Source organism: Crocodylus siamensis, chromosome 1 (genome assembly GCF_052110815.1).
Source record: "Crocodylus siamensis isolate JL-2025a chromosome 1, ASM5211081v1, whole genome shotgun sequence".
Classification (NCBI taxonomy): Eukaryota; Metazoa; Chordata; order Crocodylia; family Crocodylidae; genus Crocodylus; species Crocodylus siamensis.
In genome coordinates this window covers 134,898,951-134,919,050 of record NC_143395.1, presented here as the reverse complement: position 1 = coordinate 134,919,050, position 20,100 = coordinate 134,898,951, and the positions used below count along the sequence as shown (strand labels likewise).

Genomic DNA, 20,100 nt, shown 5'->3' with positions numbered 1-20,100 from the left:
AATACCTTCCACTAGAATCCTGGTTTCAGCTCAGACAACTTTTGTCAAATTTGAACAGTTTGGGCTGAAATTGTCCATGCTAGATGTCTGCCTCAGGCTAATTATTTTGTAAAGCTTCAGCAAAAATGATTTAGCTGTTTCTGAGAATGTAGTTAGAGAAAAAATAATTGTTTGCTGACACTACACAATTCTTAGAGTTCCCTTTGTGTAGCCCTAGCTCTTTAATTCTCTGGAGTAGAGTTGAAATTTGATGGAGTGTTGCCCTAGGTTGAAAAAGATATTTATGACTATCCTATTAAAATCCATCGACTTATGAGCCTCTGAAAAATCTCCTTTTGCATTTGGTCAATCAGGTTTGTTAAAATGCTGGCAGCTATTTTTTTTTCCTTTGTCTGTTTGCAAAGAGTATGCTTCAGCTTTGGGCTGCAGGGGCTGAACATGACTTTATCTGCAGTTCCTGTTTTTGCTGTGTGGCACCAGACACAAGAAGTGACCAAAAGGAAAGCTTCTGTTGTGCTTTCAGTACTTTTATTACTGACATCCAGTCAGCAGGGAGGAAAAAAGGAATTAGCATGATTCAAATGCAGGAGAGTGAACACTGGGGCAGAGGTAAGGACCAGGGGTAGCAGTGGGAAGAGATGGGGACAGAGTTCCTTTGAAAGCAGGCTGTAAGAAAACACAGGTAAGTGTATTGAAGCTCTTTGCAAATGCAAGTTCAACCTATTCAGGGTGTTCATTAGCCCTGCAAATGCAGTTGTATTAAAGAGTTTTCTCCATTTGTATGCAAAGTATTTTCAAGGAAGCTCCTTTACCCTTGTCCTCCTTTCTCTTGCAACATATGTAGCCTTAGGAAGAGAGTTGATATGTGTATAAGTTGCACACATACCCTTGCACAAATCAGTTTACTGACAGCTCAATACCCAAAATGTTCTCCAAACTTCATGTGAAAGGAAACACAAGTAAGTGTGTGGTTATGGGTGCAGGAAATTTGTTTTGAAACTAATGGTGCAGGTAAATGATTTTTACTTTTGGCTGACCCTTGGATAAAAATGGAAAGGAAATATCAATATATACTGAATCAGTATTTTTATTGCAAGAAATTGGTCGTAACATAAAGGAAGGGAATTGACTTTGGCTAGTCTATAGCAAATTGTATCCACACATGCATCTTGGGTATTTTTGAATACTTCCTTGACTGCTCCACTTTTTGTTTTATTACTTTGGTTTGCAGAAAATCCTTTCTATAGTTTAATTCATATTTTTAACACTTCACAGTTTTTGCCATTATGGTATCAATTACTCTTCATTTACTATTGATTTTTTTTTAAAAGTATGCTAAAATTGCTTAATAATAAGTGTAGAGTATTAAAACAGTTTGAATAACTTTGAAAAATCTAGTAAAACTAGAATGATGGTGAACCCAAGTAGGAATGTATTTGCATTGGATTTACTCCATGTCTTTCTAATACCTAAATGTAGTTTAAGCTAAAATATTTTTTTAAATAACTAAAGTTAAAAATAACTTTCAGTGAAAGGTGCCTGTTCAATCATATACCAAGTTGACTTTTATATTCTTAGGTTACAGACTGACTAGATAACTTAAATATAATCGACTGACATTTCACTGAACAATTAGAATCTGTTACTGAATATTGACTGTTCCTTGGTGATGTTTTCCTTAAAGCGTACTATTGATTCACATACCATCATGTTCCTGATAAATATACCAAAATACTTACTACTAGAAACATGGTCACAGTTTGTAGAAAACTGCATACCGTATTGGCTTCCCTTTTGGAATAATCGCAGCTTGCTTTGAAATCTGCTCTGAAATTTTAAGCAAGGACTAAAAACCTGCCAGAAAAAATGTATAGCACAATAATTGTCTCAAGTACAAACTCCAGCAGTAATCTCCAGACATGAAAGATAGGGGATATTTTTTATAGATGTACAAGTGGAGTCATACAAATTACTGCATATGTTACCCTAAGAAAGTAAATCGTATTACTATTGAAACCAACTGATACCTTAGGAAGATTAATTTACTGTCAGCCAGTCTGTGTTATGTTTTGTTAAAACAGAACTGTTTTGAGGATGTTTAAGCATTAAAGCATAGTGGTCATTTTGCAGTTGATGTGTATGTGTTTTGATGGAGTGTTGCCATGAACCTATATTAGATTCAGCCTGATGCAGCAGTATGATGTCCAAATCCTTTTGCATAGCAGTTGATCAGAATTTCCCCATGGAAAAACCCCTCAATAGGAGACTTAAAAACAGAAAACCTTCATAAGGTTCTGTGTTCTTTAGATTTATTCCTATTCTCGTAAGACCTGCATAGGATTTTCACTATGCTGCAGTTCACAGGAGTGGATCCAAAACTCTTGGCCTTCAGCTGCAGTATTTCCATATTCCAAAATAGGAGTAGGATATACTATGCCTGTGACCAGGGTTGTCTCAGACGCACTGGGAATATCTTGATCCAGTCCCATCTCTGATCTTTAACCTTTCTTCTTCCCTTTTGTAAAGTCAGGTTATTATTGTAAAGTGATTTGTGATTTATTCTGGGAAAGACCATGCTAAATAAATATTTTATTATCCTATTAGTTCTGCATGAACAGGAGACCAAGTTCTATACCAGTGATTCTCAACCTTTTTAGACTCAAGGCACCCTAAGGAAAATAATGTTTCTTAGTTTTCACTTGTGTTTTGACCATGGAAAAAAATAATATAGCTGTTCAGCTGTTGCAAAGAACTCAGAAAGATCACAAGTCAGAATGTTTTTAATAATACGGATTCCTATTTGATATCTCTAGGTTTATCTTGTGAATCTTCATATTTGCACACCTAACAGTGCTAACATAGTATAGCACCTTGTGGGACTCTTGAAAGGTTCTGAAGACACTCCAGGGTGCCTTGTCACCCTGGTTGATAATCACTTCTATGTTGATGTATATGATTGTTCTTTTTAATGCTCCTGGTTGACAGCTCTGCCAGCAGAGAAGGGCTATAACTGGGCATATCTGATTTTTTTTTTTTTTTTTTGTTAACAACAAATGCGTGCCGTATGTGAAAGAAATTCATAACCCTTCAATTACAAATGTATTTTAATCTGATGGCAGCATTTGCCATGTACATGGAGGTCAACCTGCAACTCTTATTTTATATTTCTATAATATTTAGAAATAAAATAAACTTGATAGCTTCACATTATAGCTAAGTTCCAAATCCTAAAAAAAACACTTAGTCTTCTGAAGTGCAACTTAGCATCTAAATTTCACTTGAGTCTAAGAGTTCCACAAAATACTTGCCTGATTGCTTAAACATCTGAAAGTACATAGATATTTGAAATTCTGCTACTGCACATATGGAGAAGTGCTGCTTGAGCTCTGTGTCTCTGGTACCTCTTTATTGTATAGATCCATTTGGGAATCCCAAATTAGGTGTTCCTTGGTTTGAGTCATTTGAGGAGCCTGAACTGGTAAGCATTCTCTGAGCATACCAAGTGGGGAGAGAAACTTTTCAGTTCAGCATGAAACACAACAATCTTGGCCATGTTTATTCAAAAAGTACATCTGGAGGAAAAGATGATATCCATTTTTTCTTTAATAGTCTAGTAGACAAAGTACTTGACCAAGAAGGGGGATACCTTAGATATAGGCCTTTCTTAGCCTGAGGAAGTTCAAGCCAACTTCTCCCACTTCCCAGGTGTTCTAACAGACCCCAGGAGGCCAGAAAAAGAGAGCAAACAAGGAGGAGCATGATTGTAGCCAAATAGTAAAGGTATTCAGCAAAAATGAGGGGAGCCCTGAGTTCTGGTCCCTGCTACAGGTGTATCTTATATATTTTACATTAAAGGTCATTGGATAAAATGTACAAACAGCACTGGGAGCAGAGTCTGGAATCATTATTCCCAATTCTTGGGCAAGTTCTCTTATCTCTGGACTATTATGTGAAAGGTGGTGCATTTTAGGGGTGTGCGAAACGGGCTGTATTCAATTTGGATTCAGCCTGAATTGAGGACAGTGATTTGATTTGTTGATTTGGATCACTGTCCCCAGTTCAATTTTGGCTGAATCCAAACCTGAAGATTCGATGCTAATTCGGTGAATTAGTGATTCGACCATAGACACAGTTTTAAATATTTTTTTCTACGTACCTCAAGGTACCAGGCACAGCTTGTGAATGCTGTGATGGTGGAGTGGACAGAGCGTCCCACAGGAGCATGGGGGGAGAGACATGCCGACCTGGCTCAGTGATTGGCTGCAGGGGTACCCTGGGTACCCTCCCAGACCCAGGAGGCACCAGTCACCAAGCCGGAGCAGGGAAGGCATGTGGGGGCCCCCTGCTGTGCTCCCTGTGGACCTGGAAGTGGAGCAGAAGTACTTCTGGTCCACTTCCGGGTCTGCTGCTGAGCATGCTACATCTGCCCCAGCATCTTGGCATTCACGAGCCACCTGGTACTTTGAGGTATGTAGAAAAAAAATTTAAAGCTGTGTCTATTTTTGATTCATTGAATCTCTCTGAATCGAATTGAAGGGTTCTGATTCCAATTTGGAGAAATTAAAGGGTCTCCTGATTTGATTTGGAGATTCAACCACTGAATCGGGCTGAATTTCTGCTGAATCGAATCAGGGACCAAAGCTTTGCACAGCCCTAGTGCATTAGCACCACCCTAGCCGTGTATTAAAGGTGAGGCAGTCATCTATATCTAACAGGATAATTTGAGGGGCCAAGTTGAGGATGGTGTTTTAGTCTGAGAATCCTAGTCTTCTGTAGGTGCCTATCTCTATGTTACAGTTAGTCACAAAAGTGCATAAAAAGGTAGGAGCCCAAAACCCCTCTCCTCTCTAGGTGTTTTGTACTCTCTGGTTTAAGCATTCCTCCACTCAGTGTGCTGTCTGTTGTAACTCTTATTTTTAGATGGCCTCTTTCCCCATTTACTATATATGGAACTTAGGCACCAGACTCACCCTTATGAATTCCACTTTGTAGCTGGACACCTGAAAGTTTATAAGTTTCTTTGTGCATTTGGACCCAAAGTTCTGTTTCTAGGTAGGCACAGTTAATGGTAATTAACTGTGAAATGCTTCTCTGGGTTCATGGTTCATAGACATAGACTTCAAACCAGAACACTGTAAAGCTCATGTTACTGTTTTGCACTCAGAAAGTGGTTTTTTACATGACAATTTATTTGTTAGGATTAGTGGAATTAACATTAGGAAATGTACAGCCCAATCTAAATCCTGCTGAGCTTGATGGCAGCTCTACTATTGACTTCAGTTATGTTTGGGCCCTTAGTACATTTCTGCTTTGGCACCAGTTCATCAAATAGAAGTTTGATTTAATAACAATAATAATAGTGTTTCTACAAAATCTGCTTTGTCATACATGGCTAACGTATTCTCTTGTCCTACGCTTTCCTCCCTCTCATGAAACAGACCCATGGCAGTTTCTGAACATGTCCTTATAAATTCATCTGTATTGTCAATAATATTTAGGAATATCTACATTATTGACAATATTTCCATTTAGGCAGCTAAAAAAACCACGAGTAGACTGAGTCAGTGTTATCTGAATGTGGGTGGCAAACAAATAACAGCTTCTTTTTAGACAAAGCAGTAGGCTGTTGAAATTTCATTGCCCTAGAATTGTATTTATGTTCTGAAGTATATTGTTGTAGAACACATTTTAAGAAAATTCATATTTTGAAATATTTGCTTGTGTAATTGCAACATATCCATGGAACTATTTTTTTTCTGGGAAAAAGGAAGAGCTAGTCTTTCTTAATTGTTCTTTCCCCATTAGGGCACTTCAAGGGTTGTTATACTTGCTAAATCATTCTTGATATTTTATGGGTCTTGACATTTGTCTGCCTGGCTAATAAAAAGTTTTAAATATCACATTACCCAGAATTCTTATTTCTACCTGGTTTGTCATTTACAATGTACTATAAATGCCTCTAAAATGAAAGTTTGAACTCTCTTTGTCTTTTAGGCTTACATATATGAAATGCATTCAAGTACGTTTTCCCATAAATTGACAGGACACACAGAATCGGTCATCAACGTGGCTTTTAATCCTGCATCTGCACAGGTACATTTTCTCCTAATTTATTGTTTGTAATGTAAGTATACGTGTTCTTCTTGGTACATGCCTTTGGTACCAAACAAGCATAATCTCTTTCCCTTTCCTTCCCTAACTCTCTAGTGCCTGGGTGTAATTGGCACACCATGTAGTAGTAGTAGTCTGTTATAAGCAGTCAGACCTCACCATTGGGTTGACCTGAAGTGGTTTGGCTAAACAGAACCTGTATATGTTGCATGTAGTGTACCTTCCACTGGCAGATTATATAGTTTTAAACTACCCTGACTGAATGCAGACATACCACTATGGTGTAGGGGTCTGAAAAAATAACAGAAGAGAAAAGAGTGAGACCACTGCTATTGATGATCTATAGTTTGCTTACCTTACAGCACTGTGTCACGGAGTGGGTGCAGGGGCGGCTATGATCCTGCTAGCACCCCCTGCCGTGTCCAGTTAAGTGATTCAGCACCCTCAACTCGCCTGCCACATCTTTGATGTTCTAAGTTCAGTAAGGGAGGCTGCCTTGTCTCGCCTTGGACACTACTCCGCACTATGCCCCATTCTGATTGAGGTGCCCCAGTGCACCCCTGCCTTACGGGTGCACTGGGGCAATGCATGCTTCCAACCTCCTCTTTAGCATGCCCCAAGCCTCGCAGTTCTTCGTGGACGATATCTGGTCCTGTTGTCTCCCTGCACCCTGCCTGGCGCCTCTGGGTTAGCCTCACAACCAGCGCCCCTTTGTCTTGCGCCTCTGGGTTTGTCTCGCCCAGGCTACACCCCACTGGAAACTGTCTTACTCTTTCTACGCACCTCGCCCCCTCAGGGGGCCTCTCGCCCACCTCTGGGCTTTCCTGCCCCTCTCGGGGTCTCTGCCGCGCCTCTCGCCCCCCTCTCGGGGTCTCTGCCGCGCTCTCTGGGGCCTCGCCCACTCTGGGGCCTACACCGCACTCCTCGCACTTGCCGCCCTCTCTGGGGCTCTACCCCTGAGCTTCCCATGGTCGTTGCCCCCTCTGGGGCCTATGCCATGCCTCTCGCGCTCGTTGCCCACTCTGGGGTCTTGCTCGCGCTTTTCCCGTGCTTGCGGTTCAGGTGGCCGCAGCCGTGCCTGGCCCCTTGACCCTTTCCTGGGTCGCTTGCCCCACCGGGCAAAATACTGCCCTCACGGGCTGGGGTCTGAAACTCTGCACACCGCGCCTCTCCAGCGCCAACAGCTGTGCCCCACTGGCACCACTCGCTGTGCCACTACGGGGCACCTGGGACCCCCAGGTTATTGGGGAGCTCCCATGAGGCCTCCTCACACCCCTACAGCCTCACCCGGTCCTCCGGTATAATGATAACTGAATTGGGAGCCAAACGGCTATAACTCAAACACCAGAAGCCTACCGGCTTACAACTCAATCATAAACCCCGAGCTTATAAACCCAGCTCCGCTCAATGCTGGCTCTCTCTCATACCTCTGTCCGGGTTCTCTCTCTCCCCTCGCATCATTGCAGCTGGTCAGACTGCCACCATTGACTCTGCTGCTCAGCTCTCCGGCAGAGCTCCTGCTCCTGCGGCTGCCAGAGGGGAACTGCTAGCCAGGCTCCGGCCTGGGCTGTTTATAAAGGCCCGGCCCTGCCCCCTCCTGGCCACATGACCTGCCTGGTTGCCCTAGCAACCGGCACCTCGGCTGCCCTGGCAATTGATAGCTAAGTGTGCATCGCCCTCATTAGTAGCGAGCACCCTAGTGCTCCGCTACACACTGATTCTGTTTCTCACTGTCATTATGTTTCTATCAGGAGAATCTCCAGTCTTTCAGTAGAAATGTGGAGCTGTATAAGTGTTCATTTAGTTTTTTCCATTCAGAGGGAACATGCCCCCTCTAGGAGAAAGATCTTCCAGGTAAACATTTGGAAGATCTCCCTTGCGAGAGAGAGAGAGAGACTCTCACAAGAATGAATGTTTATATGCCACTCCACCGCCATCCTTGGCTAGGAGAGGAGTAGAGCACCTGCCTGCTGCTCTCCACCTCCTTCCCCAGACTGGGGACTGCCAGCTGGGAAGCATGGGTGGAAATGGGAGGAGAGCCTCTCTGAATCCAGGTCCCAGTCCCTCTGGCTTTGAAATTGCTGCCTATGCCACCCAGCTGGGCAATGTAGGTGGCAACAGAAAGCTAGGGGAACAGGGACCTGGGCCCAAGCTCCTCGACTATTTTTCTCTAATTCTTACCAGTAGAAATGAACACCTGTCTATGGGCACTGTCTTCTACCTGTGTCTGTTGATTGTGATGTAAGTGAAGGTAAGCCATTAAAAAATTTTCTGCTTCCCAAGTACTGTTGCTCCTGCATGTTTTAGGAGGGAGACGATAGTTTTTGAAAAAGAAGTTTAACTAAACTGGTGGCTCTTTATGAACTTTAGAGAACATACTCACATGAACAGTGATAGTAGAACTCCTTTAAAAAACTTTTTATAAAGTTTTTATTTAATGTTTTATAATGGTTTCTGCATAGGTAAATGATACTGAAAAAATGTAAATGGTAATACTAATGAAAATGTCATTTTAAAGAAATGCTGTATCATTCCCTTTTACTTTTTTTCATAAATATACTGCAGTTAACTTACTGATGCACTTAGTCAACTAAGATTTAACTAAGATGGATTATCGTGTTAAGTGTTGTGTCTTCCTGGAATCTTTATTTTACAAGTTTACATTTTATATTCCTTGCCCTACCCCTTTATTTTATAAGAACAGAATTACTTAACATAGTGGGGGGGGATTGGGGGGAAAGATATAAGTTGGTTTTGGATGGTTCTAAAACAAGCAGAGGCAAAAGAAACACCCTGGGGTTCTTGAAACATTTAATTCTATTAGTTAACTGAAGTATTAGGAGAGGGTGAGAGGACTGCCCAGAAATAATGCTATGTGCTGCAGAAATCCTTAAAATGGGTTCTAATCATGGTTAACACACTACACACCCAAACGTCCTCTGTCATAATCTATAGCTCCTCACCTATCTCTATCCAGAATTATTTTTATTAGTAAAAAACCTACAACAGTAATCTTTATCCTGTTACAGTTTATCTGTGCATTAAAAAACATGGATATATATCCTTTGGTCATGAGGAACCTAAAGCTTGCTTATAGAAAGCTCAGATTCCAAGAAAAGATGGTATGACAAGTTTAGGGTATTCTCAGGATTCAACACTTAACGATTTAAATAATACTGAATTTGAATAATAATTAATATAAATACTATTGGTAGTGTCCCAGGGGAACAGGACCAGAAAAGGTGGAAGCCTCATTCAGAGGCAAACCCCAGAACTAAGTAAAAAGAAAAGAAAACAATATACCTGTTGCAGGGGCTGAGAGGAGCGAGGAAACATGCAGCAGGAAACTGCCCATGTGGTTTGTCAGCTGCGCCCATATCCAGCTGGGGCCGGGTGACATCGTGATGAGACGCCACCTGTCGAAGATGAAAAGCAGCCACGAAAGTGCTGGCAACGGAACACCGAGGCCAGGAGGAGCAGCAGGAGACCACGAGGTGGAAGGTGTCTGGCCACTGCGGTCTGCAGTGGTGACAGCAGTGGCGGCGACAGCTGGACCTGTGAAGAGTCCCTGAGCCGGGGAAGACCAGCAGGGATCAGAAGACCTGGCAGGGAGACCAGCGGTGGCAGCCGGAGGTGTGGAGGATTCCTGAGCCGGGGAAGAGCGGCAGGGATCGGAACTGTTGTCAGGGAGACCAGCAAGGGCAGCAGGAGCTGCGAGGGATCCATGTGCTAGAGGAAACCAACGGAGGATCAGTTGAACCACCGGAGGAGCCAGCAGCGGCTCCAGCAAGAGCCGGTTGTGGAGCTCCGGGGTGGAGGTGGGTCCTAGAGGAAGGGAGAGAGAGACCCCGGCTGAGGTGAAAGCACAGACCCTGACCCAGAGGGCATGTTAGCCTAGGGGTGTTAGGGGCTAGCACAGCACAGGATTTTCCGCCCCCCCCGTGGGCATTCCCCTTCCTTTGGTTCTCCCTATTATCGTGCCCCTTAGTAGTCACATGGTTGATTCATTAATTTGTCGGGTCACTACAGGGAAAGGGGCTATGGTGAAGGTATTGTTTGTGTTCTTCCTTCAGGGTTTTCTATTTTAGTTCCCTGGCGAGAGTAGAGTGGCAGTGCTCTTAGCACCAAGCTAGGGTAACCAGGACGTTGCCCAAGGGGAAGAAGGAACCACGGGAGAATGCAGCAAGGGCCAACAGCATCAGGCATAGAAGGCCCAGGGCGCTCGTCTACAGGAGGAGATGTGAGGAATGGGGAGGATATCAGCAGGGGATTGCCGTGAAAGATTTGGAGGCCTACCTCAAAGGATGGCACGTGGCTGGGGTGTAGGGGAGGTTGGAGCCCTGTGAATGTCCACCGTGACGAGTGACAGCTCTGGAGGCATCCTCACAGGGGATCCCCTCCACTGAAGGATCATTCAAAGTCATGGCAGGAGAGCCTGGGGGTCACCCTGGGGGTAGCTGAGAAACCCTCTGGGGTCTGCATGAAGGTCCCTGGCAAGCAAGGTCAGCAGCTCGGGCAAAGGCGGCATGAGAGTGAACCGTCGCAAGGAGGTGGGCACAGGTAGCATGTAACTTCTGCCACTCTGCCAGTTTTTGTCTACAGAATCATAGGAAAATGGAAGTGACCTTAAGAGTAGAATTTGTGCCAGAAGTGCACTGCAGCTTCTTTAATCTTGGAGTTTCCCTCATATACCTGCTGCCACTGATTATTGCAAGGGCCCTGTCACTTGCCGCCCATGCCTGAGGGCCAGGAGGTGAAAACCATGGCATGTTTAAAATCATGTTTTTTGCTTCTTGGCCATCAGGCACAAGTGGTGAGCAATGGGGCCCCTCCACTAATCAGTGGCAGGGAGGCATGGGGGGGAAACTCCCAAATTAAAGAAGCCACCGTGCTGCACATTTCCAGCATGAATTCTGGAGATCCCTGCTCATAAGTTCATCTAGTCCAACCTCTTGCTCAAGGCAGAATTATCCCTGACTAAATCATCCCAGCTAAGTGTTTATGCAACCTGCTCTAGAAAATTTCCAAGGATGGGGATTTCACAGTTTCTCTTGGTAGCCTGTCCCTGTGCTTGACCACCCTCACAGTCAAAAAGATCCTCCTAATCTCCAACCCTATTCCCCCTGCTGCTGCTCCTAATCCTGTCCCCTTTGACCACAGAGAATTGTATCTCCATCTTCTCTACAATCATCCTTCAGGTATTTGAAGATTATCAAATTTGCACTCAGTCTTCTCTCCTCCAGATGAAATAATCCTAGCTCTTCCAGTTTTTCCTTATAAGTCTTGCTTTCCAGGCTCCTAATAATTTTTGTTGCTATCCACCGGATTCTTTCCTATCTCTCACATCCTTCTTGAAGCGTGGGGCCCAAAACTTGATATAATACTCCAGGTGAGGCATCACCAGTGCTGAATAGAGTAGAAGAATGACTTCCTTTGGTTTGCAAGTGACACTCCTGTGAATACAACCCTGTATGCTGTTGGTGTTTTTGCATCAAAAGCACATTGTTGGCTCATTCAGGTTATGGTCTACTATAAATCCCAGGTTTTTCTCTACACTACAGCAACTTAGCCAACCATTCTGCAGTCTCTATTTGTGCATGCAGTTATTCTGTTCTAAGTGCAAGACTTTGCCCTTGTTCTTGCTGAATATCATCTGGTTGACTGCAGACCATTTCTCCAGTCTTTCCAGGTCATTCTGGATCCTAGACCTGCTCTCCCTCGTATCTGCCACTCTGTCCAGCTTGGTGCCATCCACTAATGTTAAGTGTGTTCTCAATCCTATCACTGAAAACGTTAATCAGGCTGTTGAACAATACTAAACCCCCTGTGATACCTCCTCCCATCTACACATTGATTCATTGCTGAATACTTGTTGAGCACAGTGATCCAACCAGTCCCATATCCATCTTATAGTGCTTTCACCTAGTTTACATGTCCTTATCTTGTTAATAAGAATATCATGGATACACATACGAAAAGTTTTGCTAAAGTCTAAATTTGTCACATCCACTTCTCTCCCTCCTTCACACAGCCTGTCAGCTTATTATAAAAGGAAGTCAGGTTGCTTAGACATTACCTGCTCTTGGTGAATCCATTCTGGCTGTTCCTGATCACTTTGCTCTTTTCTATGTGCTTTTAAATAGATTCCTTTGAAGACCTGCTATGATTATTGCTTGTGCAATACTAGTAATTAAAAGTTTGTTTGTAAATGCTCTTCTGGGCTGGAATTATTCCAGTGACTGGTACAATGGAATTTTAATACTGCTTGGATCCTTTAAATGACATCTTAGTACATACAATGAAGTTGAAGGTCATCCTACCCAAAAGCACACTCCAGGAACAAGAGAATCAAAGAAATGTAGGGTTGGAAGGGAATTCAGAAAGTTATCTAGTCCAAGTCCCCTGCACCAGTGTTTGTCTAGCTTGCTCTTTAAAAGCTTCCAAGGATGGAGATTCAACAACCTATCTAGGTTCCAAGGTGTAACCACTAGGCCTGTGCGAATATGGAACTATTTGATTTGGATTCAGATTTGACCAATTTGGATGCCAGAGATTCAGTTCGGAGATCTGAATTGTTTTTCTGATTTGATTCGGCCAAATCACTTCAGAAGATTCAGAGCCGATTTGGCCATTGAGTATAAAGGGGAATCAATGAAATATCTATAACTTTGTTGTCTTTTGACTGATTTGGATGAAACTTGCAGGGGTAGTAGCCACTGCTAAGAGCATGACACAAGCCCAGTTTCAAGGTAATAGGTGCAGGGGTTTCTGGGAACCTACACCTCAAATTCCTGAAAGCAAAACTCATGTCACATGTGTGTGGTAGGCCACAATGGGGGGCACTGGTGCTTATGCCTGCCCCACAATGGGGTGAAAACTGCAGAGATGGTAGCTCTTACTGAGGCTACAAAGCCTGCCAAGTTCCAAGGAGATGGGTGTAGGGGTTTCTGGGAAACTGCACCTCAAACTGCTGACTTGGTGCAGGGTTGGCACATGGAATCAGTCTTTGGGTGCAGTCCAGTATACCAGCTTGACCATGCATGCTGACCCAACCCTGTGCACTGGATTTGGATTATGGAAGGGACCTTGTAGATCTTCAACTCTGACCCCCTGCCTGGGCAGGAGAAAAAACTGGGCTCAAATGATCCCAGCTAGGTAGGTATCAAGCCTCTTCTTAAAGATCCCCAGGGTAGAAGCTAGCACCATTTCCCTTGGAAGCTGGTTCCAGATTCTAGCTGCCCTGACTGTGAAGTAATTCTTACAGCTGTCTAATCTAAACTTACTCTCCAACAACTTATGGCCATTATTTCTTGTTATGCTAGGGGAAACAAGGTCTCTCCCAAACCCTTCTGGTCCCCCCTAGTGAGTTTATAGACAGTCACCAGGTCCCCCCTCAGCCTTCTCTTGTGAAGGCTGAACAGGTTCAGGTCCTGCAGTCTCTCATTGTAGGGTCTACCCTGTTGTCCCCGGATCATGTGGGTGGCCCTCCTCTGGACCCTCTCAATGTTGTCCACATCCCTCCTGAAGTGGGGCGCACAGAACTGGACACAGTACTCCAGCTGTGGCCTGACCAGTGTTGCATAGAGGGGGAGGATCACCTCCTTGGCCCTGCTTGAGATGCACCTGTGGATGCATGACAAGGTCTGGTTAGCCCTGCCAACTGTGACCTCGCATTGTCGGCCCATGTTCATCTTGGAATCAATAATGACTCCAAGATCCCTTTCTGCCTTTGTGCTCTCACAAAGGGAGTTTTCCTTCTTATAAGTGTGCTGCTGGTTACTACTGCCCAAGTGCAGCACGCTGCACTTGTCAGTATTGAAACGCATCCTGTTTTTGTTAGCCCACCCCTGTAACCTATCCAGGTCTTGCTGCAGTCTTTCCCTCCCTACTAGCATGCTCACCTCACCCCATCGTCAGCAGACTTAAGCGGGTTGCTTTTCACCCCATCGTCCAAATTTCTGATAAAGAAATTGAACAACGCAGGCCCAAGAACCAAGCCCTGGGGGACTCTGCTGCCCACTTCTCCCCAGGTCGAATATGACCCATCCACCACCACCCTCTGAGTACGACCCTTCAGCCAATCTGCAATCCATCTGACTGTGTAGGTATCAATGCCACAGTCACCCAATTTTTTAATGAGGATGGGGCGGGAGATGGTGTCAAAGGCGTTGCTGAAGTCCAGAAAGACTACATCCACGGCAGCGCCTGCATCCAGTGCTTTTGTGACCTGATCATAAAAGGCAATCAGATTGGTCTGACATGATTTGCCCCTAATGAAACCATGCTGGTTGCCCTTGAGCATCATCCCTGAGGTCAGCCCATCACAGATGTGCTCCATGATGATCTTCTCAGAGTTTCCCTAGGATTGAGGTAAGACTGATGGGCCTATAGTTGCCCGGGTCCTCCCTCCTCCTTTTTTTAAAGATGGGGACCACGCTGGCTATCTTCCAATCATCCAGCACCTGGCCCGAGCACCACAAGCACTCATAAAGCCGTGCCAAGGGCCCTGCAATAACCCCGTCTAGCTCCCTCAACACCCTGGGGTGGAGAGCATCTGGACCCGCCGATTTGAACACGTCCAGCCCCTCCAGAATCTCTCTAACCCAGTCCTTCCCAACCTGAGGAATGACCATGTGCTCTGGTCCTACCATGTGCTAGCGCAGTCTAGCATGCAGGTCTGTGTTATCTGACTTGCAGAGCTCCTCATGGTCTGGAAATTTGGTAGGGGACTGGTGATTAATGCTGCCACTGTTTCCTTGCTACCAAATTTCCAGATCCTTAGGGAGCCCCATGGGCGACAGAGGCCAGAGGCAGAGTGCCACTGCTCTAGTTGGCATGTCACTGTTTTAAATTGCTTTGACTTTTGCAAGAATTATACTAAGTTCTGATGCCCTTCCTTTCTTTGGAATTTTGATTTTGATGCCAAAAAATATAAACAAGCAGAGGAAACTTGTCACTGGAATTTAAATTATCAATATTTTTGCAACTCATGGCTACTTGGAAAAATGTCGTTTGGGGTTTTCTTCAGTGGAACAATCTTCTGAATTATCTGGTATGACTGCTCTGGCAAAACCATGATTTTATTTTAAATAATGTTAATTTTGATTAGAATTATATCCTGTGACACTGTTTGGTTATTATCTATCCTATCAGTGTAATACTTGGCAGCTGGGGAAAAAAAGTGAACAAACTATATAGATCAGTGCTTCCCAACCCTCCACTTACCCTAGGTGCCCCCCCACCCCAACCCACAGCCCTCTGGCCCTGCCGGTGCCTCTCACTCACAAACAATGGTGACATGTAGGTGGTGCACATGCACCCCCTGACTGGCTGCACTCACTGCTTAGGCAATGGGCAGAGGGGGCAGGCAGAAGCACCAGTGCCCCCCCTGCAAGTGCTAGCTGATCTCCACAGTTGCTCCCAGAAGTGGCCACAGCCACTCCCGGAAGCAGCTGCAGCAATCGACCACGGGAGAACTCCCCCCGGGAAGTGAGATCTGCTGTGGGGGGCCTCCCCCCCCAAGTCGGTGGGATTGGTTGTGAGGGGACCCCCTGGTTGGTGGGACTGGTCACAGGGGGCACATGGCCCCCCTGAGTAAGGTGGCATCAGTCACCCATGCTCCCAACCCACAGTTTCCTGGCCTTGCCAGTGCCTCTCTCTCCCAACCTGAAGCCTGCATCTCCCCCCTCCCCACCAGCAGTGCCCAAGCCCCAGCTGCCACTCACAGGAGGTGGCAGCTGCTGCAGCCAGAGCAGAGTGTGGAGCCCATCTCCTGTCTTCTGTCCACCCCTCTCCTCATTCCCTCCTCTGTGGGGGAGGCTGTGTGGTGGGAGGATGCAGGCTCCCTGCAATGGGCTTGGGGCTCCCTGCCCTGATGCCCTCCTGCAGGGGACTCCATGGCTCAGTGGGCAGGACCTGTTGCAGGAGGGAGCACTGTGTCGCCATGGCCACCAAGCTGAGACACCCCCTGCCAACTCGGCAGCACTGGGGGAAAAGTATTCACCGCTGCCACACCTCACCTTGGTAGCTGTGATGGTGTGGCCTGGTCCTGCCCTGGGTTCCACCCGCTGGACTGCAGAGGCAGCTCCTGCCTGGAGCTGGTCCAGTGTGTGCCTCACTGTGGGTACAGAAATCTCACAACTCCAACCACTGATGTTGCGATCCCATATGAGGTCACAAGTCACAGTTTGGGAACCACTAATATAGATCTTTTACACTTAGATCTGCATTGGAGCCATGGAAAGATTTGTATTGATTTTTGACTATTTTTGTAATTATTTTTCAATTTTATTTTTTTTTTTGAAGTATCAGCACAGTAATTACAAAGTTGTACTGAGTGAGGCATAGTGAGTAGGAGTTGGCTGCTCAAAAGAACATGGAGGCAACTATATCTTCTTCTGGAAGGGTAAAGAGGAAAGAAAACACACACTTAATTGAGTTGGTTCTGCCATGAAGAATGAATTCAAACTAACTCAGTGAGTTTCCTGTCTGAATTAATAAGAGCCTCATGACTCTGTCTTTAAACTGGCAGGGAGCCAATATGCCACTGTTCTCAGTGCATATACCCTGACTTATGACGCCACTAATGAAACCAAGGAGGAATTCTACACTAATCTTGGTCGAGCCCTTTTTGATCTTCTGGAGGTAGACAGACTAATTGTTTTTGATGATTTCAACTCCAGAGTTGGAAGGGACTCTAACCTCTGGAACAGAACCATTGGCAAGGAAGGAATAGGAAAGGCCAGCTCCCAACAGCATCCTCCTCTTGACCAAATGCATGGAACACAGACTTACCAGCACCGTATTCCACCAGAAAAACAGGCATAGTCCGTGCTTGGGATCTCAAAGCTGTCCACATCACCAGAGCTATGCTGGGAGCTGATGATTGCTGGATTGATCATTGACTTACCCAATCAGTTATGTCACTCAAACTGGCTCCCAAATGGCTGCAGCAGAAACAATGCTGATAGATGATCAGTGTTGAAGGACTCAAGGAACCAAGCATGTGACACCTCTTCCACCAGTGCCTCAACAAAAAATTTGTGAATTCCAGTCAACAGTAGGAGAACGTCAGCAGCCTGTGGGGTTCCTTGAAAGTCACCATTATTACCTCGTCTAAAGAGACACTTGGATTTTCTGCCAGGAAACATCAAGACTGGTTTGATGAGAACGACTGGAAGATCCAAGAGTTGACTGATAGCAAATGCAAGCGGTGCAGATGAAGTGCTCTTCAGCCTCTGGGAGGAACACGAACATGGCACATCCCACACACGTTATAGCTGCTGACGCAACCTCTATTTGTGCCTCATTTGCTCCACCTATGCCAAGAAAGGAAAAAAAAAAAAGAGGGGGAGAGAGAAGAAAACCACACTACAAGAATCCACATACCATACATCCAGACCTGGATCTTATACATATGTGTACTCACATATGTGCATATGCACAGTTTCCTCCTTCCTCCTAGGGCAAACTCCCTAGGCAAACTCCCCCTGTTTGCTGCTTCTTACAAAATCTTGGATTTGTCTAATTCCCAATCATTAAGTGGCTTCAGGTATCTTTTCAAAGCAGAATATATAAATATACCTTGTGCAGTCTCCTGAATCTTCTCACATGTGGTCTAAAATCTTACAAAAATAATTGAATGAGTTTGGGGGGGGGTCCCCCTTGTCTTCAGAGGGGTCTGATTTTTTCCCCCCCCCCAAGTGAAGCTGGTTCTGTATTTTCTGAAAATTGACAACTGAAAGGAGCCTTATGTAGGTGTGCAAAAGTCTAGGCTCTCAAAATAACTAGTCACTTTAAAAAATGTTGGTCTGTATTTTTCCCTCTTACTCTAGAAGAAGATGTCTTAAGGAGTATGTGCCCTACTCTGCCACCAAACCCCTTAATTGACCCATATATTTTTCTATGTATATCAGGCATTAGAAGAATTTAAACATCTCTCACCAATTGTAAGAGAAACTACTAACACTAAGGCTCAGTTAGTGAAGGACTTTCCACTGTTGAGAAGAGACTCTTGTTTAGGCCAGGGATATTATTCTAAGTATATGTGACAGCTACAAAAATAGAGGGTTGGATTAAAAAATAAGTGGACACACTATACAAAGACAGTTTCATTCAGTCATGGACACACTAAGATTCTAAGTCTGTTGCCAGCAAACCACAGCTGTCCACCACATGAGTACTCCCAAATGTGATTGCAGTAGTGAGATTCTTCATTCCCAGCACATTCATAACAAAATACTTCAGTATATTTCTTTTGAAGTGAGATGCATTTTATTTAAGAAGTCCTTTAATTTTGGAGATATTTCCATGACTGGGAATACTGTTCCATTGTACAGAGGGTCTGCTTGACTGTACAAAGCTTGTGTTTTGTTGTACAAATGGTCAAAAATCTTGTCAGGGAGAAGAAGGTTGATTGTAGATTGGAGAAGGACAAGATTGACTGGAAAATAGGGAAGACACTATAAGGAACTGGAGGTACAGGGATGGGATCAGTTGGGATCTTTGGAGAGAAGGCAGCTGTGGGGAGTCAACATGGGAAGACAAGCACAGAAGAGAGATGGAAGCAGTCACATTATAAAATGCTGGAGACAGGACCACCTAAAGAAACTAGGTAGAAGTAGTAATATTGAGTGGAGGATGTAGTACAAGCACCACAGAGATTGGGAAGAAGATGACTACCTGGAGGAGGAATGGAAGATTGCAGCAGAAAGAATGTTAAAGGCTTTGCTGAGCATCTTCTTCAGAAGAAGCAGGCTTGCGGGGCTGATTTTTCAGAGCTGCTAAATACCTGCAGCACTTGCTAACATTACACAGAACTGTAGAGTACTTGGGGAAACTAGAAATTTGGTCCACAGAAAGCAAGAAAATACGATGACGGATATGGCAAAGAAACCTTTCACAAATATTGCAGAACCCCATCTCAAGAAACACCAACCCCACTAGCAGAACACTGAGACGGGTACGTGCATTAGCATTTCTACTCCAACCCCAGTAAGAGGGAATGTAAAAAACATCTGTGATGTAGAAAAATATTTTTTCCATGCTGAAATGCAGAAAGCTACCTGCTGGGACTGAAATTTTTCCTTTAAATTGACAATTGTTTGTACAGAACTCCATGTCATTCCTGGTCCAGGAATCTTCCATTGTTATTTTTTGAGAGTTCCCTATTTCCTTTTGTAGCCAGTTCCTGATGCCCTTTTCCCATAACCTTTTATATAATTTTATTATGATTAAGATGTACTGGAAATCCTTAAAATGTGGTTGTCAAAACAACTCCCTTTCTTACCTTTTATATATGTTTGATATATTTCAAGCTTTAGAGGCATACTGGCAGAGTAGTTATGGAATCTTGCTGTAGCTTCAGAGATGCATTCAAATCCTGCTTTGGACTTGTCGTAAAAGCTGCTCCTAGTCAACACAGCTGTGAATTAGTATCAAGCCATGTGGGCTGGGGTGTCAAAAGCATGTGGAAGTGATGCTAGTTTTTCTTGTGTGCTGTTGGGTAGAAAAACTGATGTGCCTTTACCATGGTAGCCTTATGGTCTAGTGGATCAGGTATGCTTCTTGACCTTAACATCCTAGACTTTATTCTGATCTCTCTCATGATGCTACAGTCGAAAGGATTGAACAAACTTAAACACTTAAGCCACTTCTTTAATAAATATCTCCACATGTAACATAGTTTTCACTCCAGATCTGACTAGGGGAAAAAGTCAAGCAATATGCAAATTAAAAACTGAACTGAGAAGGCTTAGGCAAACAGGAAAAGCAAGAGGATTAACCATCACGCATTCCTCCAATCCCTAACAGAAAGATATTTTACTCTGTATACAAGAAACGTTGGAATTAGCATTTTAATTGTCCTGCACAGTCATCAGAGAAGGCATTCTGTGAACATCTCATGCTTTCTCCTTTTGACCAGTTCAGGGAGAGTGTCATCCTGGGCAGATGTAGAATTTTGAAAACGGGGGTGCACATGGTGAGATG

General features: G+C 44.4%; 1 protein-coding gene across 13 annotated transcripts in view; it reads left to right on the top strand.

Moving 5' to 3' along the window:
* The window catches only part of WDR27 (WD repeat domain 27), a 364,577-nt gene that overhangs the window by 158,332 nt on the left and 186,145 nt on the right, over positions 1 to 20,100 (top strand). For 11 of the 13 annotated variants that reach the window (XR_016441860.1, XR_016441857.1, XR_016441858.1 and 8 more), the window contains one exon: positions 5,995 to 6,093. Coding sequence is in view for 7 of the 13 variants with exons in the window: in XM_090043359.1 (XP_089899485.1) it covers positions 5,995 to 6,093 (99 nt within the window). In the remaining 6 variants the exon portion in view is untranslated. Of the gene's footprint in view, positions 1 to 5,994; positions 6,094 to 9,423; positions 10,842 to 20,100 lie in introns of those variants that run through there. The other 2 variants (XR_016441859.1, XM_090043338.1) reach the window with 2 other exon arrangements.